Source organism: Oreochromis niloticus, linkage group LG11 (genome assembly GCF_001858045.2).
Source record: "Oreochromis niloticus isolate F11D_XX linkage group LG11, O_niloticus_UMD_NMBU, whole genome shotgun sequence".
NCBI lineage: Eukaryota > Metazoa > Chordata > Actinopteri > Cichliformes > Cichlidae > Oreochromis > Oreochromis niloticus.
Genome location: NC_031976.2, coordinates 6,525,063 through 6,550,507, shown reverse-complemented (window position 1 = coordinate 6,550,507; position 25,445 = coordinate 6,525,063). Strand labels below are relative to the sequence as shown.

General features: G+C 39.4%; 2 protein-coding genes and 1 non-coding gene across 3 annotated transcripts; all 3 read right to left on the bottom strand.

Moving 5' to 3' along the window:
• Positions 1-221: 221 nt before the first annotated feature.
• Positions 222-3,090, bottom strand: LOC100693490 (chemokine-like receptor 1). Its single transcript, XM_003459373.2, has 2 exons — positions 3,000-3,090; positions 222-2,551 (listed from the first exon to the last, which is right to left on the bottom strand). The coding sequence occupies exon 2, from the start codon at positions 2,538-2,540 to the stop codon at positions 1,449-1,451; it is 1,092 nt and encodes a 363-aa protein (XP_003459421.2). The 5' UTR covers positions 2,541-2,551; positions 3,000-3,090; the 3' UTR covers positions 222-1,448.
• Positions 3,091-8,970: 5,880 nt separating this feature from the next.
• Positions 8,971-11,675, bottom strand: LOC102080446 (uncharacterized). Its single transcript, XR_003222128.1, has 7 exons — positions 11,146-11,675; positions 10,885-11,014; positions 9,982-10,528; positions 9,744-9,888; positions 9,435-9,664; positions 9,203-9,346; positions 8,971-9,113 (listed from the first exon to the last, which is right to left on the bottom strand). It is a non-coding gene; the product is annotated as an uncharacterized LOC102080446 (transcript).
• Positions 11,676-21,187: 9,512 nt separating this feature from the next.
• Positions 21,188-24,277, bottom strand: LOC100694021 (chemokine-like receptor 1). The gene is made up of 2 exons (XM_005464900.4): positions 24,078-24,277; positions 21,188-23,211 (listed from the first exon to the last, which is right to left on the bottom strand). The coding sequence occupies exon 2, from the start codon at positions 23,195-23,197 to the stop codon at positions 22,142-22,144; it is 1,056 nt and encodes a 351-aa protein (XP_005464957.1). The 5' UTR covers positions 23,198-23,211; positions 24,078-24,277; the 3' UTR covers positions 21,188-22,141.
• Positions 24,278-25,445: the final 1,168 nt, after the last annotated feature.

Sequence of the window (25,445 nt, the reverse complement as noted above, 5' to 3'; positions counted from 1 at the left end):
ACCAGTGAAGCTTAAAACCCTTTTGGATAGAACATCAACTCTAAACAAGCACAGATATGCAATGTGTATAAAATGAACTCTACCTGTGAATAGAATGAATGTGATGACAAACATATTCAATGCAATATGAACCCTGTAAGAAATATTACTGATAAAATAATACTGTAGAACATGTTATTAATGCATTTATCATAAGACAGATTATATGGTAGCAATAAAAGAATCTCTAAATCCCAACAAAAGTAACACAAAATTATCTGCCATTCCAGGAAAACCAAAATTTTTTGGAAGTACTTAAGGTTTTGTGAGGGTACAAAACCTTGTTTAGTCTTTCCCTCCCAGGCTGCTAGACTTCTGATTGGCCAACATTTCGTTTTTAGCGTTGACATGTGGACGGACATAGTTTTTCAAAACTGCGTGTGTGGACGGGATTTTTTCTTTTAAACAAAAATGGAAAATCTCTGTTTTCAAAAATACCCGTGTACGTGTGGACGTAGCCTCAGTTTCATTGCTGAATCTAAGAAACAACAGGCTGTAGATGGGGACTTTAATAGAAAAATCTGTATATATTTAGCATAAGATATGAATCATTCATTTCACTAATCCAAGTATGCAAACTAAAAATCCCGGAAGAGCTTATAAGACCACAAACACTGTTGAGGTCCAGTTCACTGGACTTGCCTGTGGATATTTTTCCTCTTTCTTACTTTTTGCCTGTTGTTGCCTCTGATTTTTTGTGTCTTCCAGCTGTTATTATCCAGACTTTGAATTTATTATTTGATTTGCTTATAAAGAGTACTTGAGTGTTTTGAAAGGTGTCTATTAAAACTGTATTAAATGTATGTATTACATTTTTTTAAATTACAATACAAATTTAATGCCACAAACTTGTCATATACATCGGTGAGTTTATGTGCACAACATTATGCACATGTGGTCTGTGCATGTACACACATGAAGATTTTGACATAACAGCATCTATGAAAGTGTTTATTTTGTAGAAGTCACAACTCAAACCTCGACTAGAAAACTGTCTAAAAGAGTGGCTCAAACTACTTTCAATATTTAAACTGTCATTTGTAGTTTTTCTAAGCAAAATCCGCAACTGTTAAGATCCCATCAATACAGTCCAAATCAAAAGTTAAGACCACTTGAAAATGGCAAAAAATCATATTTTACACGATTGTATCTTAAAAAGGTCCAGGTAGAGCTTCAACATGCAAAGAGAAGAAATGGGAGCATGCAATGCTCACAAAAAACAATGCTTTAACTGAAACTTCTGATCGGGACTATATTTGTTGATGCTGTCTCCGCTTAGTGAACAGCAGCGCCCGCTGAAGTTTGTGTGTAGAAGTGAAAAAGGCACCTGGAATTGCATAAATAGATTTTGGGGATTTTGTGCAAGATTGATGATTATTACTTACTTACATTACTTCACATGTCAATATTCAAATCTGATTCTCTTTGCTCTGACTGGTGTCCACTGTCTTTGAGTAAGTATGAGAGTGTGCCTCCACATCCTGGAAGGCAGTCTCGAGCCAATTCAGGATGGATTTGCGGATTTCTTTCTTGAAATCTTGTCCCATGAACACATACAGCAGTGGATTCAGGCAGCTGGTAAAAAATGCCAAACTTCTAGTAAGAGGATTCCCAACAGCAATGACATAGACTAACGTTTTATTTGGAGCAGCAGCTCTGAATTTCACCAGCTCAATAAGACTCATGATGTGAAAGGGAGCCCAGCACAGAAAAAAAGTGATGATAATGGCAGCAATGATCTTGAGGGGGCGACTTGACTTGCTGGCCAGGACATGGTTTCGTCTGAGACGCTGGATGATGACAGCGTAACAGGAGACAATGACAGTGAAGGGAACAACAAAAAGCAGGAAGAAACGAGTGATGATCATGGCCTGATGACGAAACTTTTGCATCTGAATAACAGACGGTAATTCATAGTTATCAGAAATAGCATAGCTGTTGAAGCAGAGGATTTTGCCTTTCTCAGACACTTTCTCAGTGTTCCTGAAGAAAAAACATGGAGCGCTGAGAATGAAAGCCAGTATCCAAACACAGAGACTCACACAGGACGCCTTACACAGATTTCGGTGATTCTGAGCCCACACGGGCCACACGACAGAGACGCATCTATCCAGACTGATCACCACCAGAATGTAGACACTAGCAAACATGTGCAGAAAGAGCACCATGGTGTTCAGCCTGCACATGATCTTACCAAAGGGCCAGTGCATCCCCAAAATCTTGTATGCCACATTCAAAGGCAGATATGCTGCAAAGATGAAGTCAGCCACAGCAAGGTGGAGGTACCAAACTGTGTTAACAGTTTTCTTCATTTTGAACCCAGTGACCCAGATAACCACTCCATTCCCAAGCACACCAAGGAGAAAGATCAGGGAATAAACAATGATAGACATGGTGTTGAGAGACTGCTTCAACCCGGGATACTTAAATGTATGGGCATTCCCATCAGGTAGAGCAGTTGTATTGATTTGATTGAGGGAGTTTGTGGTTGACTCCATCATTGTCTTGAGACCTACAACATAAATGTAATTAAAAGTCATTTTTAATTTTTTATACATTTTATACTTATATTTAATTTTTATATTAATAAATTACAACTAGATGTTTAATCTTTGAAAGAAACACTTAGACCTTGGTCATTTTGCTCCTTTGCACTGACTGGACCATGATAAATATGTGCTCGGATCACGTAAAATGCTTTTTTTTAATGTTTTCAACTGTTGGTAATGTTCAATAAAAATATTTCATCCATTCCAACGTGCTTTAAAGAAAGCCTTAATTTCAACATTTTACAGTATTTTACTGTATTACAAGCAACAAGTTTCACAAAGTCAAGTTACCTAATGTTAATTAATTAGCGTAATTTATTATTTAAATCAAAATATATCTGTATCTGCAGAGTTTAGTGGTTAACATTTTTGCCTAACAGATCATGCAGCAAAATAACAAAGGTTATGTACCTTAAGTAAAGTTGCCTTGTTGGTTTTGGATGGACTGATTGTAGAAAAATGCCTAATAAAGATTTGACAGGTTAATATAACTCTGTGCAAGGGGTGGGTGGTTGTTCTGTTGTTGTCACTGTATCATTGCAAAATCATTATAAAAAAGGCTGTTGAGTTTCTCTGCAGGCTGAAGATGACTAAATTTGGATATGTATATAGTTTGTATTGCAACAGTATGACTGTAGAATTTTGCAAAGTTGTGAAACTCTGAGGTTAACTGTTTTGTTTTTTCACGTGTGTGGTAAGTATCAAGTTTTGTTTGAAACTCAGAGAGACCAAAAGAACTAAACTGTACAAGCCTTGTACAGTTAAATCATCTTCTTAATGCAAAGGAAAGAAAAATAATAAATCCACACAAAACTCAAAACACTGGGTCAAAGACTACGCAACGTGACAGTGATAGTGCTTACCATTGATAGCTGACCTATTTCTGATTTCATGTTGTGTTAAGGCACAAACTTTAAAACCATCCTCTGACCTCTCTTCTTCATGTGCACCATGTATCATCATTCTTATGCTGTTTTACCATTTCACAGTTTGGAGATTCTCCCATGATCTCTGAAAGATGGGCAGGTGCCTGGATTTTTGGGGACTGGGGGGGGACATAGTGTGTAGTTACTCTGCTAAGTCACTGTGTTTGAGTCACGTTGAGAAAAGTAATCAAATTTCATCCTAAAGGAATGACAGTATTTTTTTACTACTGTCAAACATAAAAATTGGTAAAATTGTACCTGAACAGTATGGCAGAGGGAGTATAAACTACAATATTGTAGTCTTTGGAGAAGCACCTCATGTAGTTTTGTTACTTTGTGTTGACGGAACCATAAAAGTAGGTTTTCAGTTCAATAAAGAAATAAGAATTACAATATGAAATTATTTGTGGGCAATGCCATACACGGTAATGGTGGCTGTCTGATGCTGGGTGAGAAGATGAATTTTACTATTGATTGTGCAGTGGATGGGTAACTATTTCAGTGAGTGGAAAACTAGATGTTTTCTTAAATCAATAAAATAAAATAAAATAAAATAAAATAAAACAAAGAAAAGTTTTACTAGGTCTGACTGATTGTTACCGAAAAACAAAAGTATATAATAAATCACAGTTCATCAACAGATGCATCATCTATCACCGTTTTTCTGTTTTAATGTTTTTATCTTTTCATTTTTTGAAAACTTTAAATCTTTTCATTTTACTTGTTCATTGTATACAGAGCAAATAGCTGTTGTTGTTGATGAAAGCACAGTCCTGATCAAATCCATATGGAAAAGATATATATAAATCTTATAAAGTTTGTATCTGTCTTGTGTGAAACTTGTATGAAAAGCATACAAGAGTGAAAACAGATATAAGATCCCTTGAAAAATTATATAAATGAAACTTGTATGTTTTGGATACTTACTAAAACAATATATGAAGGTAATGAGAAAGTGGTCACTTTCATGAGTAAATCATATAAGCCTTATATGATTCACTATATGAAGTAGGCCACATCTTATGCAAGTCTTTTATAAGTTTTTACTATTTCATTTCCATATGGGAAAATTTAAGACCACTTGAAAAAGGGCAAAAAAAAAAATCATATTTTGCATGGTTGAACCATGAGCTTCAACACGCAACAAGAAGAAATGGGAGTGAGACAAAACATTTTTTTGAGCATGCAGTTTATTGAAAACAATGCTTAAACTGAAACAGGCTGCAGCCCCATAACCATCACACGGGGGTTACAGGGTTTTTTTTACCGGAAGCCCACACACACGGACCAGTACCTCCTCTTTGACTCCCACCACCACATATTGGGAGGGTCCACCATCAAATCCAGAACAAGAGCATCCCAGCATTGTGACAAAGTGGTTAGGCATGAACTCATTTACCACTTGTCCCTTAACCATATTGATAATTTATTTCCTTGTTATTTTACAGTCAGCCATAATGCTTTAATTTAGACATTGCTGGTGTAACTTTGCTTAACACACACTGTCCCGGGTTTGTTTGTGGTAGCAGTAGTTACATCCTTTACATCCATGCATATGTTTTTTAAAGCAAACACTACTAACTAGTGATGGGTCCAGCAACACTGACGCACCGGCGCTTGTATCAAGCTCACAGAGTGAAGCCTGTGTCGGTGCGTGCGTCGCTTTAAGAAAAAGTCACGTGATCGATACAGCTACTGTATCGCTCATTGCCAACGCGCCGAACTGTGTTTAAAAGGTACCGCATCCGCATCTGTCAACGGAACGAGTCGCCACCAAAAAAACCACAAAATTACTCTCGCAAAGATAAATAAAAATACACATCTCTCCATAACAAAATGGAGCTCGAAAGAGAAAGAAAAAGAAAAAGAAATGTTTCTGCTGTGTGTGATCATTTTGATCTTTTAACTGCAAATAGTTTGTCTGTCTTTGTTTCAGTGTAATCTATCAGAATAGGAAAAACAGCAATGTGACCTGCAGTGTAAATTATTTCATTTTATGCAATGTCGCATCTGTTCTGCGGAGCTTTCTTACACAAACAAAAGCACCTCCTCAGTGTTTAGGCATTACAGAGCCAAACGTGAAAATGAGGCGACAAACACACCAAGAATCAACACAAGTAGGCCTATATTGACACTGAACAGCTTTATCATCATTTTTTTTATTAATATGTGTTTTATTATTTTGAAATCAAGCATCTAGGAAGAGTGTTCTGGACCAGGCAGTCCTGAATTTTATTATAAAGGACTGTCAACCCCTTAGTATTGTGGAGAGTGTCGGAGAGAAAAATTCCGAGATCAGAGGATCCTTTAACGTACTGGGGGAATAGGAAGACGTCTTATCAGAACCTTTTCCACCTGGCTTCACAGTTTTTGTGAACCCCAGCTTCAGCTATGCCTGTGAGTTTTCCAAAGCTGGGGAAATGGTGTCAAAAAAACCAAAAAAACCAAAACGCAATAGACTGAATGCAAAAACATTGGATAAACTTATTTTTCCGAATAGAAATTTATAATAAACTCTGAGTCAATTACATTTAAATGGGTAATATTATATTCACAATACTTTCATTTAATTTTCACTTAATGTAATTCACAGTATATTTTAAAGATTTCTACAATATTTGCAATGTAAAACATATAAAATGATTCCATGGAAAGTACAATACCTTACAGTGTACAAGTATGACTAGGTCATTGAATCAGTGTCTGTTGTGAGTCTCAAGTAAGTTGCCTGCAATGATATTTAAGGTCCAGCAGGTGTCAGTATGGCGCAAAACAGCAACAGTGTGTCGACACAGTATCGATACAGTTTGGAGAATGTGCTGAAACGCTTCACGAGGCCTCATCTACCCATCACTACTACTAACCATGAGGTCATTAGAATTTTCTTCTGTTCACAGGCAAATGTCTGGTAAATTATGTTTCTTTATGTTGCTTTGGTTATACTTACCATGTTTGTCCATGTTGTTTATTCAGGTCCTATATTTAAGACAGGTATATGGGAAGGGCCGCCCCAGTACTTCCTGTTTATATAGGGTCATGAGGTCATTGATTGCATCATTGGGTGTAACCAAATGAAGGGTTTTTCATTTTGTATAGTATTGTTTATTTTCTTTAAAGTAGACTTTTGAGTTATATTGTATGCAGTGTTTTACTTTTCAAACCATTTAGCTGAGTAAATAAGTTTGTCAACTTCATGCATAATCTTATTCCTGTTCTTTGTTTAGAATTATATTGTTTGGTCTGACCCATTTGTTTCAATGGTAGAGACTAACGAGGTCAGGTGTGGGCAAAGTCCTGTATAAAGCAAGTGGGATTTTTGCATACCAGGTTGATTGTTTTATGGTAGAATGGAGATGATAGAAATAAAGTATACGTGGAGGAAACTTAAATGGTCTGCTGATGCTATTTATTTATCACCTTCCTTGCTGCTTAAGTTATGCTACCTCACAAATGGTGGCAGCAGTGGTTCCAGGCCAATAGGTGATAGCAATGCAGAAATCAACCAAGTCAAGGAAACCGCAAGGGCCAACAGATTTTCCCCCAGAGGAGGCCCAAGAGGATGGCAACCTGCCAGAAGCTATGGGTGAGCACGGCACCAAAGCACAAAGTCTCTCTGAGCCCTCAACTTTATTAAAAGGCTTGATGAAGCAGCATGCTGACCGTGAAGCAAAATGGGAGCAGGACAGACAACGCCAGGATGAACGGTGGCGGAGAATGCAACACCAGTTCAGCCAACTGCAGCAGGAGGTCCAGTCGGAGCGCCGGGAGCATCAGATGCTGTTGGAAGGTGCAGTAGCTGATTCCGGAATGAATCTGAACCCGTCAGTGCAGCAAAAGGTGCAGCAACCTGTTCAACAGAGAGGAAACCCCCCTGAATCATCCGCAGCACCACAGTCATCCAATCTGGGCAGAGTAAGCGGTTGGAAAGGCCCGAAGATGCAGCCCTATGGTGAGGATGAAGATATTGAACATTATTTAACCACTTTTGAGAGGATTGCAACAGGATTTCAGTGGCCACAAGAAGAATGGGCACTCCATCTAGCTCCACTTCTTACTGGTAAAGCACGTGCTGCATATGTTGCTATGGACACTGAAGAGACAATGGACTATGATAAAGTAAAAACCGCTGTTCTTGAAAAATTTCAGACTGAGACTTACCGAATGAGATTCCGCGACATGACGGTGAAGGACGATGAGACACCCAAAGAGCTGCGAACGCGCCTTAAAGACCTGTATGAAAAGTGGATGCTGCCAAAGGAGAAGACAAAGGACCAATTAGAAGATATCATAGTGATGGAACAGTTTCTCAGAGTTCTTAACCCAGAGCTTAGGACCTGGGTGAAAGAGCGCAACCCCACCACTTTAAAAGAAGCTGCAGAGATGGCAGAGGCTTTCCTTGCAGCCTGACGCCCACAAAAAGGGTACATGGTAGGAAAACCCAGTTCAGCCCCTGTATTTGTGGGTAAGTCAGGGGATGGGAATGGGTACAGAGCCCTAAACAGGCCCAAACAAAGTTCTCCAATCACTAGCAGTAGCCATGGTAGAGAAGTGTGTGTGGTATATCATTCCTGTGGTCAAGCAGGTCACTTTAAGGCAGATTGCCCAGGTCAGCAAGTCAGTAAGACTTACATGTGTCTTTCACCACAGTGTTCTGACTTGCTAGAGGAAGAAACTGAGTCTCTAGTACCCTCCAGTAATCAGGAGCACACTATCTGTGTTTTCATTGAGGGAAAGTCGTGTGTTGCCCTCTTGGATTCAGGCAGTAGCCGCACACTTGTCAGGCAAGATTGTCTCCCTAGTGACTAGGGATGGTACTTTTGAAACGGTGCCGGTGCTTAAACGGTGCTCGAACCGGTGCTTAAAGAATAAAGAACACAAACTTTGTCCAAAAACCTCTTATGTTTTTATTTTTCGCAGTCATTTTTTTTCAGCAAAATGATAACAAAGTTAGACTTTTCTGTCGATACAACATAACTTCTTTGGTTGGAACCAGTGCTTAAACAATTGAAAACACAAACTTTGTCATGAAACCTGTCATGTTTAGTTGTTGTTGTTGTTGTTTTTTTTTTTTTGTTTTGTGTTTTTTTTTTTTGTAAAAAGATAATCATATTAGCCTTCTCTGGAGCTGTACGGCATCACTCTTGGCTGATGGCATGCCCAGCACAAGAGAAAACTCTTTTAGACGGCGCTGATGAGGCTGGGACACACAAGTATTTTTCTGATAGGGCAGATAAATTGGGCAGTGTATCCCTCTTACTCCACCACCAGGCCACAGGGTCTTGTCCAGAGGTAATTCCTGGCAGTCTTTTGTATATTTCAAGCTCCTTCTGTACCTGCTCTGTGATTGAGAGGACTCTACCCGCTTGAGAAGCAGCCTGTTGAAGCTCTCTGTCCTCATCCTCAAACAGCTTTTCTAAGGGTGACTTCTGGACCTTTCTTAGCTGAAAAACAAAAGAAGTGTGAGGTTTGCAAAATAAATAAAGATCAATTTTAGAATGTAGTGGTTGTGTTAGAAAAAATCTGAAATTACATATTTTTCTGGCTTGTCCATGTCAGCATCATCCACCTCGCTGTGTGCTTTGAGGTCCTCGGTGGGAGGCTATGAACACATAGATAGTAAAAGAGCATTCCTTCAACTTATAAACTACATGATGCAAAAGGACAAGATTGTACACACAGTGAAAATACCTGTGCAACTGCTGCTGTGGCATTTGCAACTGCTGCCTTCTCCAACCTGTCCCAGATGTCAGTAGCTGCCTCACCATCTAGCCTGCCTTTAAAACGTGGGTCCATCATTGTGGCCTCCTTCAGAAATTTCTGAAGGTTTTCATCCTTTAAGTAAAACAAGATATAACATAGGAGCTGATACTGAAAAAAGGTAACCCTATTTTTCATGAGCATTGATATTGTCTGCAAATACCTGATATCTTTTCTGCAGACTACCCCAGACTTTCTTTTATTGAAGAGGTGAAAACACTATCTTCATCACATCGTCTGAAATGTGCCTCCAGCTTGGCCAGGATGGGGATGATTTGGCTGCATGTGGGTGACTTGTCACTTGACACACACATGGTTGACGTGTACAGGACTTGCATGCACTTAATAAACTCCTCTGCCTTCATTAAATCAGTGTGCATGAACCTTTCTAGCCTGTTGAAAATTATTCACAATGTTAAAGGTAACTGACGTAATTTAGCTCTTACAAGTGATGCTCATGTCATTCACTCACTTGTCCTTCTCCATAGGCTTCCTCAGCCGTTGATCCAGAGCAGCTGCCTGGATTGCATCAAACTGCTCCATAAATCTCTCCACCATCAGGAAGAGAGAATTCCAGCGCGTCTTAACGTCAAGAATGACATTATGCTCTGGCAAATCTAAAGCACAGACACAAACATATTTTAAATTACTATAAAAAAGGTAATATGAATAACAATACTTCTTGATATGTAACTGCATACGCTACTTACTCAGGATTTGCTGCTTTTCTCTGAGCACAGTTTTGCTCAAGGATGAACGTTTGAGCCACACCACAACTGAACGGATTCTGGCACACCAGCTGGAAACTGCAGGAATGTCATACACCTTTTGTCCTGCCAGGTTGAGGGTATGAGCAAAGCATCCCACTTTTAAAAAGTCCAAATTTTTCAAAGCAACATCCATGTTGCTGGCATTGTCTATAGTGGCAGCAGTTATTTTCCCTCCCAAGTGAAATTGCCCCACAACGCTTGATATTTCTTTAGCCACAACTGGACCTGTTTGTGACTCATAAACTGCTTCAGTGCTAAGCACATTCTGCTTTATTTTGCCTTTGTAGATGTAGTGAACAGTGACTGTGAGAAAATGGTCCTGAGCAATACTGGTCCATCCATCACAGGTGATACCGACCTTGTTAACCTGTGCCAAATTCTGGATGAGGTTGCTTTTCTCCATGGAATACCAAGCAGGTATAAGTGTGTTGGATAGATCATCCCTGGATGGGAGCTGATACCTCGGATTAAGGGCAGAGGACATCTCCTTGAATTAAAAAAATAAAAACTAAATTTATAAAAAGAAAGTGTTTTTGACTTGAAATTTAATTCTTTTTTCCACATAAAATAAATAAAACATATAAACCATCTCCCTGAATAAATAGAAAATACATTTGAATTTTAATTAGATTTTTTTCTACCAGATAAAAAATTAAAAATAAAAACATATAGCTCACCCTTTATTCAAATATAGTTTACCTATAAACACCTAATTACATATTTACACCAATAATTTAGAAAACTCTTACAAAGCTAAGCAGCTATGAACATATTAACTTATACAGTATTATACAGTCTATAAGATACTATTTTTTTATGTCAGAGTAATACAACATTTTTCACCTGAATGATGGTGACTCCACCGTTGAAAATGGATGGAGATCTTTGACTTTTAATTTTGTCACTGCCCTATGAATTTCGTTCACTTTTTCTTTGGTCATTTTAGCCTTTTTGGCCAGGGTGAAGGGAGTATCTGCCATCAAACAAGAAGACAGCCGCATGTAACTACGACGGTGTTTGCTAGTTCACCTTACATGCATTAATTTTACAACGTGGTTAGCCTACTCAACTTAAATTACACACGAACAACATTAAGCTACTCACCCAGAATGGCTGCTGCTGCAATCATCATCATCAGTTATCATTTCTGCTACACTGACAGGGCTAGGGCCCGGACTCTCCTCTTTGAGTTCTTGGGGGATGTTGCTAACTCCGAGAACAGGCACCACACCCACAGTGGATGTGGTCAGTGTGAGGTCTTGCTGCAAGCCATGAAATGCGGTGCATTTCTCGGCTTTTAAAAAAACGCTATGCGTCGGCAGGTGTTTCATTAGATTCGAGGTGTTACCTCCTTTGCACATTATTACCTTAACCCTCTCAGGCTCAAATTAAGTTTTAGTTACAGGAAAAATCTGATATTTGGGGAAAATTATCAAAAAAAAAAAACCACTCATAAAATATGTATGTGGGGTAATCAGGTTGTTAGTGTTTTAACTGTTGCAAATCTGCAACGCCTGCCTTGAGAGGGTTTGCAGGCTGCTGAGTTTATATCTTTTGCTGTGAAGTACAGCCACACTCTCGAGCGCTTCGCCTTCGGCATTTTAGCTCTGCTCTAAAAGAACGTACGTACCTGGGCCCGCCTACTATCCTTGGAAAGGTAAAATGATTGGCTAGAATCCAAAGTGTATGACATCTCAGGAAAAAAAATGCACCGAAATAAAGCACCGAAATGTGCGCTGCTTTTCAGTCTGGTTACTACCGTTTATGTCAGAACCGGTGCCATAATGGCACCAGATACCGGTACCCATCCCTATTAGTGACACCACATTTTGTGGTAAAGTGAAAGTCTGGTGTGTTCACAGTGATAATGTTGATTATCCTATTGCCAACGTTTGCCTTCAAGTTGAATGAAAAGGAGCACGTACTTACAGTTGGAGTAATGGTTAAACTTCCCTACCAGATACCAGATGCAGAAGAATCTGCATGTTGCATGTGAAGGTCTGCTAGTAGTCACTAGGTCTGGTAATAAAGCTTCTCAGTCAGAGCCAGGTTTGAGTGAGTTGCCCTTTGCAGACAGTGAAATTCCGGATATTGACAGACTAAGTAGGCCGCATTTAAAGAAAATTAAAATGCAGAGAAGACAGGAAAAAGTGAGGGGGACAGAAATTGCTGAGTCACTTCCTGAACCAGAGATTGATGAGCTCCTGGTTGTCCCGAGCAATACTGTCCAACTCCAAAGGGAGGACCCCTCTTTAGCACCCCTGTTTGCTAAGAGCACGCAAGAATCAGCACAGATTACAGACAGAGTATGGGAAGTATTCATTGTTAAGAACGAACGACTGTATCGTCGTAGCAAAGTTGCTGACCAGTTGGTTGTTCTCAAAAGCTTAAGGTCTGTAGTCTTGCAGTTGGCTCATTCAGTTCCTTGGGCAGGCCATTTAGGACATCTTAAAACCTTTTCCAGAATTGTAACTCGCTTTTTTTGGCCACAGTGTCAGTTGACAGCCCTGAGTAGGAAAGGAGACAGAGCCCCACTCATTCCTATGCCTGTGATAGACATCCCCTTTTCCATAGCTGGACTGGCCATCGGGCATACCGGGCATTTGCCCGGTGGGCCGCTGGCGATTTTTTGTTTTTATGGGCCGATGGATTTTAAAAAAAAAATTTTTTAGGAAGGGTATATATAATGAAAGGTGTTGGATTGGCCAATTGGTCATGATCAACTCTGGGCTGGACCAATTACAGCCGAGGAGGCCGGATGCACCCTCCCCCTTGTTTAGCAATCTTATAGACGAACTAAAGAAAATGGAGAACAAAAAAAGGAAAGGAGGTGTTTATGAAAATATCACTAAATCTGTCATTTATTAATTTTAATATTAATTAATGATCATGTCTCACCTCTAGTGTTCTTGGTCTTAATTTAAGGTTTCTACCATGTGTTGTACATTCGGGGTTAACTCGACCAAGCAGTCTTTTTGTTTCCGCTATGTACTGTTTAAAATCCAGAATAGGGAGGATGGTGTAGGTTTAAGTTTATTAGATTGATACATATATACCAACAAGGCAGTGTACATCAAAGCAGTTGTTTTCATGCAAAGGCTTTATGGTTTTTCCTATAGTGATTGACAGATCACGTGACTTTCGCGCATTGCATGCCAGGAACTCGTGTCAAAACAATCCAAGTACCGCATCAAATGCAAGCATTTGCAGCACCGCAAAACGTTCATTCTCCGGTTCCAGTACCTTCTTGGTTTTTCTTTGCCGCACAAAAAAGGAATGTACAAAACTAAGGAGAACAATGCCGGTCCGTACAAAGACAGACTCGACGAAAAGGCAAAGAAAAGATATGAGGAAAAAATCAAAGGAGTGAAAGGGTCAGACCCTTACGAGCACACAGAGTGGACAAAAGATGTTTGCGTGCTGCCCAACTTTCACCACGCTCAGATTTATAATTATACGGTTCTTGGTGTGAGTGCATACACTCATGAAGTTTTTAGTAACTTCAGGTCACTGCGACAAGCCCAGGTACAGTTTACCGATGGATGGGTACAGGACCTTGAAATGCACCGTGTAGAACGAAAGACCATCCTACCAACAAAAGTAAGTTTACCAGTCTCACAAATCGTCGTCATATATACAGATTCGTTAACCGTTTATTAATATAACCTTTGAGCTCAACGGTAATTAATTAGTAGTGGAAATAATTTCTGGTACGCATTACAGAAATGTAGCAGTGACAGTAATATTGTATGTTGTAATCGCACTGGACAATTAGTGATACAAAACAACTGTTTTATCCTGTGAATAAAAGTATATGTTTTTGTCAATATACCATGGTAATAACAGAAGCGAAACGCAATATTGTGTCAGGACAATTCACTATTTATGCACAATAAATAAAGGAGCATAGCGCGACAATTTCTGTTCAGCGCCAGACTTGCTTGTAACCTATATCACCAATTATGTTAAGAAAAATGACGTATTAACTACTACAAATCACTGACCTTTGTGGGAATGCTTGGAGCAGACTAACATGTGAGCTGGAGTGTTCTGAGACATTATATTTGGTATATCCAGAACATCCGTCGGCTCTTACTTCGGAAACATGGCTTAAAAATTTTCTCTTCAACGACGTAATCCGATAAAAAAAAAACGATCTCTTTACCCGTCGGCTTCCCGTGGCTGTCATGCCACCGGCTATTGCAGTTAATAATACAACAGCTTCTTGCCATTTTTTGTGTTTCTTTTTATCGCTGTGTAACTGAGTTCAATTGAAAGCCTGCGTGCGCTAGTACCTCTTGCCACAAGTTCCCAGAATCCTTTGCGGTTTTACCCCTGAATGACGTCACATTTTCAATCTCTATCTTGGTGGGCCGGTCTCTAGTCAAAATGCCCGGGCCGATTTTTTGTCCCAGTCCAGCCCTACCCTTTTCTCGTGTTGCCATGGATATTGTCGGCCCATTGGAGAGAAGTACTTCAAGGGATAGGTACATTCTAGTGGTTTGTGATTATGCAACAAGGTATCCTAAAACTTTCCCATTGAGAAGGGTCAAAGCCCACCAAATAGCTAATTGTCTGATACAGATGTTTTCAAGGGCGGGTATTCCCAAAGAAAACTTGACAGATCAAGGATCAAACTTCACTTCTAACCTGTTGAAGGAAGTCTACAAACTTCTGGGAATTACCGGAATCAAAACGAGCCCCATCCACAAACTGATGGACTTGTTGAGAGGTTTAATAAAACCCTGAAATCAATGCTGAGGAGGTTCGTAAGAGAATCAGGAAAAGACTGGGATCAATGGCTTCTATTTTTGCTCTTTTTTTATTCTTTTTTCTTTCTTTTTTTTTTTTGTCTGTCCCATTTGTTTCTTTAGCCGTCAGAATTGTTGTCTGAAGACCAACAAGGATACCAAATGGATTTATTTTGCCAAATGGATCATCATGGCATTGCCGTATTGGTCCATTTGATCAAACTTTGTTGTTATTATTTATTTTATTTTCAGTTGTTACAGATGGGACAGACATGACTGGGGGATAGGACAGGGAGAAAGAAAGAGAGGAAGGAAAAGAAAAACAGAAGGGAAAAGGGACAGTGAGAAAGGGCACTTACAAAGACAAAGAGAAAAAAAAATCTCCTGGATCACCTGTTGAGAGAAAAAGAAGAGAAAACAAGCAACAAAAAAAAACAAAGCAACATACTAAACACAACACCATCACGTTAATCTAGCTAAGTGTGAACAGCAGTAAATACTAAATATTGAAAGTTGTTGTATTTTGCTTTTCGCCTATAGAGAGGTACCACAAGCATCAACTGGATTTTCTCCATTTCAGCTCTTGTACGGCCATAATGTCAGAGGTCCACTGGATGTATTTAAGGAAGCTTGGGAGGAAGCTAGACCTGAAAAACGGTGCTCTTCCCTCTCTTATGAGTTGAAAATGAGGGACAAGCTTGAACAGTTTCAGGAACTGGCTCATTGTCACCTAGTAAGTGCCCAGCGACGTCAAAAACAGAACTATGACAAGACAGCTCGCAGGAGGACCTTTAAAGAAGAACAAAAAGTGTTGCTCCTTTTGCTAACCACTGAAAGCAGTCTCTTAGCCAAATGGCAGGGGCCATTTGTGATAAACAGGAAAGTAGGCCCTGTCACTTACGAGCTCAACATGCCAGGTCGTTGTAAAAAGCACCAGGTGTTTCATGTCAACATGTTGAGGGAGTGGATTGATAAGCAGGAGCAATCACTTCAGTTGTGGGCTCGTGTTGTACTGCAGGAAGAAGAGCCTCAAGAGCAATTCTTTCCCACCAGTACTGAAGAAAAGTTATTTCCAGATTTGAGCCATCTATCTCCAGAACAGCAGGAGGAGCTCGCGACCATAATGCCACAGGAGCTTTTCAGCACAAAGCCAGGCTACACTCATCTCATTCAGCATGACATACGCCTGCGTTGTCCGAATCAACCACCCATCAGGGATACCACCTCCAGAGCTAATGCCAGCATTGAAACAGTAGGTGGAAGAAATGCTTGCAACAGGGATTATAGAGCCATCTAGAGGTGAGTGGTGTAGCCCTGTGGTACTCGTCCCCAAGAAAAATGATGCAAGACAGAGATTTTGTGTTGACTTCTCAAAACTTAATGCTGTCTCTGTTTTTGATGCATATCCTATGCCAAGAGTGGATGAATTGACTGAGCGCTTAGTTAATGCTAAGTACCTCACAACACTCGACCTTTGTAAAGGTTATTGGCAAGTTCCCTTAACGGAGTCCTCAAGGGATTTAACTACATTCAGGGTTCCCAGCGGACTTTATCGTTTCAGAACTATGCCTTTCGGACTACATGGAGCTCCAGCCACATTCCAGAGGCTGGTGGACTTGGTTCTGAAGGGAGCTGATGGCTATGCAGCAGCGTATATTGACGACATTGTGGTGTTCAGCGAGACATGGGAAGACCATGTGAAACACCTGGCTGATGTCCTGCAACGAATCAGAACAGCTGGACTAGTCATAAACCCTGGAAAGTGCCACATTGCGCAGACAGAGGTGGAGTACCTGGGATACGTCATTGGGGGTGGGGTCATCCGCCCTCAGGTGAGTAAGGTTGAGAACCTTGCTTATTGTCCTCCAACAACAAAGAAAAAGTTGAGATCCTTCCTGGGTTTAGCTGGCTGGTATCGTCATTTCATCCCCAATTTCTCTACCAGATCAGCTATTCTTAGTAACTTAACCCGTAAATCATGCCCCAACAAAATTAAATGGACTCCAGAGTGTGAGGCTGCATTCATGGATTTGAAAAACTGTTTGTGAAATGAGCCTGTGTTGCAGTGTCCAGACTTTACGTGCCCATTTATTGTACAGACTGATGCTTCAGGAGTTGGGCTGGGAGCTGTGTTGCCGCAAGGTGATTGAGAGGATCAAAGACCACTGCAGTACATAAGCCGTAAGCTCTTCCCCAGAGAAATGAAGTATTCCACAATGGAAAAAGAAGCTTTGGCAATAAAATGGGCTTTGGACACTCTGAAATATTATCTGCTGGGAGGTAAATTTCTGCTTGAAACCGATCATCAAGCTTTGCAGTGGATGAGCAGAATGAGAGAGACCAACGCAAGAATCACAAGGTGGTATCTTTCACTGCAGCCATATTGTTTTAAGATTTGGTATAGAGCAGGGAAAAAGAATGTTGTGTTCCTTTCCCATTCCCGTGAAGAGTAACGGACTTAAAGGGGGGGGGGGGGCATGTGACAAAGTGGTTAGGCATGAACTAATTTATTACTTGTCCCTTAACCATATTGATAATTTATTTCCTTGTTATTTTACAGTCAGCCATAATGCTTTAATTTAGACATTGCTGGTGTAACTTTGCTTAACACACACTATCCCGGGTTTGTTTGTGGTAGCAGTAGTTACATCCTTTACATCCATGCATATGTTTTTTAAAGCAAACACTACTAACTACAGATGGGTCCTGCAACACTGACGCACTGACGCATGTATCAAGCTCACCTAGCAAAGCCTGTATCGGTGCGTGCGTCGCTTTAAGAAAAAGTCACGTGATCGATACAGCCGCTGTATCGCTCATTGCCAACGCGCCAAACTGTGTTTAAAAAGTACCGCATCCGCATCTGTCAACAGAATGAGTCGCCACAAAAAAACACGAAATTACTCTCGCAAAGATTAAAAAAAACAAAACACATCTCTCCATAACAAAATGGAGCCCGAAAGAAAAAGAAATGTTTCTGCTGTGTGGGATCTTTTTGATCTTTTAACTGCAAATAAGGTAATAGTTTGTCTGTCTTTGTTTCAGTGTAATCTATCAGAATAGGAAAAACAGCAATGTGAGTTGAAGTGTAAATTATTTATTTCATTTTATGCAGGTTAAATGTTGCATCTGTTCTGCATTTCTTACACAAACAAAAGCACCTCCTCAATGTTTAGGCATTACAGAGCCAAACATGAAAATGAGGAGACAAACACACCGAGAATGAACACAGGTCAGCCTATATTGACACTGAACAGCTTTATCATCATTTTTTTTTTTAAATTAATATGTGTTATATTATTTTGAAATCAAGCATCTAGGAAGAGTGTTCTGGACCAGGCAGTCCTGAATTTTATTATAAGGGACTGCCAACCCCTTAGTATTGTGGAGAGTGTCGGAGAGAAACATTCCAAGATCAGAGAATCCTTTAACGTACTGGGGGAATAGGAAGACATCTTATCAGAACTTTTTCCACCTGGCTTTACAGTTTTTGTGTACCCCAGCTTCATCTGTGCCTGAGTTTTCCAAAGCTGGGGAAATGGTGTCAAAAAAACGCAATAGACTGAATGCAAAAACATTGGATAAACTTATTTTTCTGAATAGAATTTTATAATAAACTCTGAGTCAAATGGGTAATATTACTTTCACAATACTTTCATTTTAATTTTCACTTAGTGTCATTCACAATATATTTTATAGATGTCTACAATATTTGAAATGTAAAAAGATATAAAAAGATTCCATGGAAAGTACAATACCTTACAGTGTACAAGTATGACTAGGTCATTGAATCAGTGTCTGTTGTGAGTCTCAAGTAAGTTGCCTGCAATGATATTTAAGGTCCAGCAGGTGTCAGTATGGAGCAAAACAGCAACACTGTGTCGACACAGTATCAATACAGTTTGGGGAATGTGCTGAAACGCTTCACGAGGCCTCATCTACCCATCACTACTACTAACCATGAGGTCATTTGAATTTTCTTCTGTTCACAGGCAAATGTCTGGTAAATTATGTTTCTTTATGTTGCTTTGGTTATACTTACCATATTTGTCCATGTTGTTTATTCAGGTCCTATATTCAGTAGCGGTTTTTGATATGGGCGACATGGGCGGTTGCCCGGGGCGGCATCGTGGTGGGGGGCGGCATCACGGGCATCGGCAAAAAAAAAAAATTTACTCGTATTCATGCTGCCCCGACATGATGCCATATTGGGAATGGCATAGCCACCGATCGGTTTTCTATCGCCCATTTGCTGGGAGTAAGGGCGCCCTCCGTTAGTGAGGTGGGCCTGCTGCTTGCGGCACAGGGAGGAGAGGGTGGGGCGGCGGGGGATTCACTCACTGGCTGGAGCAGCATCTAATAACCAACTCGCAAAATAAAACAAAATAAAAACAAACCAACAAACACGAGACATTATGATACAGACTTATAATTTGCACCGATGTTTTTTCAAAATTCTATACGCGAAAAGTGAGCGCGAGAGCCCTCGGTGCGCCTGCTCTCTGCTGAAGTCAGAGTAAACTTTATTGTCATCTCCGCTACATACAGTCCAGTATCTAGAGAGACGAGAGGACGAGGCTCCAGTTACAGCAGTGCAAGTAAACAAACAATAAATATAAGAAGAGTAAGAAAATAAGGACCAGGGGTAAAGGGATCAATAACAATTTAAAATTTATAATTTACAGTTTGATGATTTAAAGTCTCACACACAACCTGTCGAAAGGGGAGGGGAGCAGCTGCTTCCAAATAGAGCACATTTTATTCATGATGTTGTAAATCCAAGCCCATTATGTATTCATGATTTGAATCCTGGGTTGTGCAAAATCCCAGAAATAAACCCCAGACAAAGTGAATCTGTGAACTAAGGTGTAGGTCTATTAGGTTATGTTGTGCTGATCCTCGAGTTGGGGGATGGGTGTTCATACTGGAGTGCAAAATTAAAACCAATGGAAGATGGACAAGAAAAGTTCAAAGCCATCAGGTCCTCAGTTTAGAGAAAAGAGGAGGAGGAGAAACGAGCAAAAGATACAGGTAAGCAGATGTGTCATTGGATAATGGCAGGTCATCCTGAAACAATCAGAATCAGAATACTTTATTAATCCCTATGGAAATTATGTGGGTTACAGTTGCTCCAAGAAGAAATGGTAAAAATAGTAACAGTAACAGACTAAACTTGTGTTACAGATTTTACCCATTTAAGAAATAGCACTAATATATACAGATCACTCAATTATAAATATCAAGGATTGACAGAGGTGATTATAAACAAATATCAAGAAAATTGACAAGAATATTACAGAGTAGAAAAGAGCGTGTGTAAAAAGGGTGTAACAATTTGGGGGGGAGGGGGCACCGGAGGGAGTGTTCGCCCGGGGCGCCAAACAGGCTAGGACCGCCACTGCCTATATTTAAGACAGGTATATGAGAAGGGCCGCCCCAGTACTTCCTGTTTATATAGGGTCATGAGGTCATTGATTGCATCATTGGGTGTAACCAAATGAAGGGTTTTTCATTTTGTATAGTTTTGTTTATTTTCTTTAAAGTAGACTTTTGAGTTATATTGTATGCAGTGTTTTACTTTTCAAACCATTTAGCTGAGTAAATAAGTTTGTCAACTTCATGCATAATCTTATTCCTGTTCTTTGTTTAGAATTATATTGTTTGGTCTGACCCATTTGTTTCAATGGTAGAGACTAACGAGGTCAGGTGTGGGCAAAGTCCTGTATAAAGCAAGTGGGATTTTTGCATACCAGGTTGATTGTTTTATGGTAGAATGGAGATGATAGAAATAAAGTATACGTGGAAGAAACTTAAATGGTCTGCTGATGCTATTTATTTATCACCTTCCTTGCTGCTTAAGTTATGCTACCTCACAAGCATTCACAGCACACCTGACATACTTGTTGACACTGTCATACTCACAAGGTTTAATATCAATACCTTATTTCATGTTATCAACACTCTAACTCTTTTTTTTTACACCCTTGTGCACTTATGTACTTCATACTAAAAATATTTATGTTAAGTAACAAATGATTTAATTACTGCCTGTCTAGTTGGCACAGAACGGAGAATAAGAGATTAAGAAAGCATCCTGAATGATTTGTAGCCTTGATTTCTGCCATAAAGTTTGCTAAATTAAATATATTAAAAGCTGCTAGCCAATCAGTGTGCAGCTGTGTTTTTCTTTTCAGGACTACTGTTATGTTGCTGTGTTTGTTATGTAAAACACCGCTCCCTACTGGTTACGACTATATTACCAATGCATGTGTTCTGTGTTCTGTCATTGGGTATTTAATAATGATAAATTATTATGCAGGGTTTGATGTGTTATGCATCAGTTCATACACATTTACTTTATTTTCTTATTTTATTTGTAAATGTATTTACAACTGTACAGTACAGATGAAGATATATAACTGGGAGAAAGACATTGCTCATGAACCAAAAGAAAAAGAAAGAAAAGCAATTGCTAATTTAAGCATAGTAACATCATAATGATTATAAATCATTATGCTAGACTGCTGGAATGTCAGATAAAAAAAAAAAAAAATCAGAAAGCACCAAGGGGTGATTGTCTCCTTTCTCTTCTGCTTATCCTTGTCCAGGGGGGGGGAGCTGGAGCCTATCCCAGCTGTCTTGCAGCAAAGGCAGGGTATACCCTGGACAGGTCACCAGTCTGCCGCAGGGCTTACAGACATACATTCACACTCACGGGCAAGTTAACCTATCCCCTCTAACTGCATGTCTTTGTAATGTGGGAAGCCAGAATACCCAGAAAAGGGAGAACATGTAAACTCCACACAGAGAGACCCCGGTCTGATAGTGGAATTGAACTCAGGACCTTCTCGCTGTGAGGCACTACCACTAACCATTGTGCCGCTAACTACTGTGCCAGCAGGGTGATTTATTTTACAGACTAAATAAGTTATACAACATAGTAATTGCCCACTTCGCTTACACTTTTGTTTCTTTATTTCATACTATTTCACCTCAGTATTCAAAACGGACATCTCCTTGCTATGATTGGTGTTCGCTGATTTCACATCTTTTTCTGAATCCTTTTAGTTTCATATAAGAACACACAAATCCACACCGTGCGTCATAGAAACACCAAAATCAAGACAGCACAGATCTAATGTATCACAGCATTTGTACCATTAGCCATTTCCATCAGATTAATAATAAGAAGAATATATAATTGCTATATTCATTATTTACTCTGGAGTAATATTTACGGCTAAAAAAGCCCAAAAGCAATTTTACATCTTTTTAAAAATCATTATTTACAGTTTTGTATTTTTGTTACATAGTTTTGTTACATCAGTGTCTGCCTTATACCACAGTATTCAAAGCTTTGTTTGCTCTTTCTGGTGTGTCTTCTGTTCGCGGAAGGCAGTCTCCATCACTTTTAGGATGGATTTTCTGACTTCATCCTTAAAATCTTGTCTGATGAACACGTACAGTAGTGGGTTCATGCAACTATTTAGAACAGCCAAATTGGTGCTGAGAGGTATCCCAATAGCAATAATGTGGAGTAATGTTTTACTCTGAGTATCAGCTGTGAAGATAACCAGCTCAATTAGAGCTATAATATGAAAGGGAGCCCAGCACATGAAAAAAACGATGATAATCGCAGCAATAATTTTAAAGGAGCGACTTGACTGGCTAGCCAGGTTGTGGTTTCTCCTGACATGATGGATGATGACACCATAACAAGAGACAATGACAGTGAAGGGGACTGCAAATCCTAGGAGGAAGTCAGTGATGACAATGGCGTGAAGATGAAACTGGTTTTGAAATCGTATTTTATAGTCAAAAAGAGTGTCAAAGCAGATTATTTTGTCTCCAGACTCTTGCTCAGTGTCCATGAAGTAAAGGTACGGAGCATTGAGAATCAAAGCCAGTATCCAAACACACAGACTGACATAGGACGCCTTGCGTACATTTCTGTGGTTCTGAGCCCACACGGGCCACACCACAGACACACATCTGTCCACACTGATCACCACCAGAATGTAGACACTGACAAACATGTTCAGAAAGATTAGAGTGGTGCTCAGCTTGCACATGAAATTGCCAAAGGGCCAGTGAGACCCTAAAGCTAAGGAAGTCACATTCAAGGGCAGAAATCCTGCGAAGAGAAAGTCAGCCACAGCAAGATTGAGGTGCCAAACTGTGTTAACAGTTTTGTTCATCTTGAACCCGGTCACCCAGATAACCACTCCATTCCCGAGCACACCAAGAACAGAGACCAGGGAGAAAACAGCGATAGACATGGGCTCAAATGACTGAAACAACTGAGCAAAGTCATTCAAGTCGTAGTCATCAGTTTTTTCAGAGTCATTTCCATGAATAGCAGTAGTTGTAGTGCTCTGATCAAAACAGTGTGTAGTCATCTCCATGATTGTCTTGAGACCTGCAGTAGCCGTGCAACAAAGAAGCAAACAAACAATTTCAATGCATATAAAGTCATTTATAGTTCCAACACAACTTAAGAATAACCATATCAACACTTGGTGTTAATTAAGTTATCAGAAATCTTAATATTTAGAGATGAACAATAAAATATTAATACAGGATTAACTAAAAAGTAATGGCCACATCTGGGACATGCTTGTTGTTGATCTAGTGACTCGTTAAAATACTGATGTTATCAGTCAGAGGCGTTTGAAAATAAAAACAAACTTTTTCAATTTTTTGTCTCGCATCTAATTTTCCAAAAAAGAAAAGAGACACAATTTGATTGCCAGCGGTTTTTAGAAAGCTTTAAAAGATGTAATTTTAAACAAACTTGAATAATTAAATCTTCAAAAAGCAGTACTCTTTGTAAAATATTGCTTTAGCTTATTTAGGCTTTGTGATTTTAATCAATTCAAATCAGTTGCTTATGTGTATATATTTTAAAAAATCCACAGTTGATGAGTTTTTATAAAGCAGCTTGATGCAATTTCTTTGCAGAAGTTGAAATATTTTAACTCAAACTCACATTCCCCTCTTTTCACATCATGCCCACATGAATCTCATTACATTGAACTATTCTGTAACATGCAAGCGTTAAAACTTTGCTTCATGTTTGCTTTGAGGGCACCTATAGCAGTGGTTTTACAGCTATTAGGCACCGGCATAAAAACTTCCACACTGTCACTGTCTAACCAGAGTTTTGTTGTAAGTTAGAATTATGACAGAAAACATACAGTGAATTACTCCATAACTTCTCACAAGAGCAGTGCTGTCACTTAAATAAACCGATTTATCTCATTTTACTTAATTTTAATAAATTACCTTAATTTTTTATTTAAAATCCAGTGCTGGTTAATTCCTCCATAGCAAATAACCAATGATTCCTGAATCCTCAAACTAACAAAGATTATGTATCTTTTTCTTAATAGTTGTTGAGAAATTCCCTGCAGAGGAATGTCTGATCAAACTGACTGGTTAATATAACTCGGAGTGATTTGTAGGGAATATATGACTGCCAAGAGACAGGGAGAGGGAGAGGGGTAATTTCTCTACAAGCAAAAGACATCTAAAAGCCAGAATTAGAACATCTTTATCTTTTCATAGCAGCTATATGGTCCTACTATCAGCATCCTGTTTTGCAATCTTGGTCCCTTTTCCTCTTCCCCCTAAATGTCAGCTGTCTTGTATTCTTCTTTGGTTAGTATTTGTCATGGTTTTGCGTCATTTGACCCGGTGTTTTGAGTTTCTTGTGTTTTGGTGTCTATTACATATTATGTTATGGTTGAGGTTTGCTCCCTCTCTCGTCTGCCTATCTTCCGCCCTGTGTCAAGCGGGTGTGTCAGTCTACGTTTCAGTGTTTCTTGTTTTATTGTGACAGTGTTGTGTTCCATTTTCAGTGGGTTTATTTTTGCTTCCTCTGTCTTGTTGTGTCTAATTAGCCCCAGCTGTGTTTCCCTCCTGTTTCTCATTCTCCCTCGTTATTCCTTGTGTATTTAAGCCCTCTCTTCCCCCCTGCCTGTTGTCCTGATCTCCCTTATGGCGGCGGTTTGCTCTGTGTGTTTAGTGCTGAGTTTCTCCTGGTTTGGGTTTGTATTTTTCCCCCATCAAGCAATAAAGCTGTGTTTTGTTTTGATTTCAGTCCTGTCTGCCAGTCTGCACTTAGGTCCAGTCCTGCCTGCTCCACACAGCTTGTTTGGGACAGTATTAATATATAAAAGTGGCCTTGTCCTTTATTTTTTTCTGAGAGTTTTATCTTTTTACTTTTTGGATTTGTTGTATATTTCAGTCCTAGCTGATAGACAATTTTGTTGTTTAAAATTTTTATATTTCTGTTTGTTGAATGTTCAGTGTTTCCTGAATCAGCAAACCCTGCTGTATTGCATTTTTTTAAACTGTGAATTTTGAATTAAAACTAACATAAAGTCTTTTTTTTTTTATACAAGGAGGAAAGAGAAGAAAGAGAAATGCACATTTCCACCAACAGGAGCAACATCTGAACCAGCATGTTGATCATGAAGACTCCAGCCTCTCCAGAAATTCTAAGCACCGTTGAATTTTCAGAGTTTATTAAAATAAAAATAAAAGACTGTAGACATTAAAAAGAGATGGTAGCTGATTAAACAAGAGCTCAGTCACTCTGATAAATAGCTCCCAAAGATGAGGCTGATCAGCTGCAGGTGCGTGTGATTA

What these genes read in the sequence shown, in the direction of transcription:
- LOC100693490 (XM_003459373.2), bottom strand. Translation starts at nt 2,540, where the DNA reads ATGATGGAGTCAACCACAAACTCCCTCAATCAAATCAATACAACTGCT.
- LOC100694021 (XM_005464900.4), bottom strand. Translation starts at nt 23,197, where the DNA reads ATGGAGATGACTACACACTGTTTTGATCAGAGCACTACAACTACTGCT.